The sequence below is a fragment of the Penaeus monodon genome, chromosome 20 (assembly GCF_015228065.2).
Source record: "Penaeus monodon isolate SGIC_2016 chromosome 20, NSTDA_Pmon_1, whole genome shotgun sequence".
NCBI classification, from domain to species: Eukaryota; Metazoa; Arthropoda; class Malacostraca; order Decapoda; family Penaeidae; genus Penaeus; species Penaeus monodon.
This window is the reverse complement of record NC_051405.1, coordinates 12,063,540-12,064,215: the sequence shown is the minus strand read 5'-3', so window position 1 is coordinate 12,064,215 and position 676 is coordinate 12,063,540. Positions and strand designations below refer to the sequence as shown.

General features: G+C 40.8%; 1 protein-coding gene across 1 annotated transcript; it reads left to right on the top strand.

Moving 5' to 3' along the window:
* Nucleotides 1-84: 84 nt before the first annotated feature.
* LOC119585630 lies at nucleotides 85-676 on the top strand (the record flags this gene model as incomplete). The annotated part of the gene is given in 1 exon segment (XM_037934298.1): nucleotides 85-676. A coding segment is annotated over 1 exon segment (575 nt), but the record flags the coding sequence as incomplete, so codon positions are not given.

Below are 676 nucleotides of genomic sequence, written 5' to 3'. Positions count from 1 at the left end.
AATTAAATATCTCATTGAAAATTATTCATAATAGATAAATAGATCTAAAAATATAAGATTTCACCTAACTTTTTGTATTTACAGGTGGAAGAATATGTACAATGAGTGAGCTAGGCTCAGATGGAAGCCCTGGAAGGCAGAGGCGATCCACGGAAAGGAGCAGAGAGAACATCCGAGAATACGTCAAGCTCCTGAGTCGGAAGGTGACTGGGTCGCCCTCTGGTCATCGAACCTCAAGACTCCTCAGGGAGGTCAAAATGTCAGATGGGGGTTCAGGTCACAAGTCCAAGTCAGAGGGTGACACCTCTACTTCTACCTCCCCAGCTCACATGAAAATTTCCAGTAAGAACCAGGAAATTGTTAAAGAGAAGCAGCTCAAAAAGGGCATTATGCAAACCAAGAAAATGAAATCCAAGAAGAATTCTGGGTCAGGTAGTGTATCAGTTTCTGGAAAAACTGAAGTGGGTGTAAAGGGCGAAGATACAGATGAGGCTGAAAAGTCAGGTGTTTTAACAAAAGTTAATACATCTAAGGAAAAATTAACAATGCCAGTACTGAAAAGTGCAAGAACTCAAGATAGGGATATTGAGCCTTCAACCAGCAAGGATGTTAGTAAATTAGAGAGTGCAGATAACTCTGTGGAGAATGAATCTGACATTGACAGCATTAGTTGCTT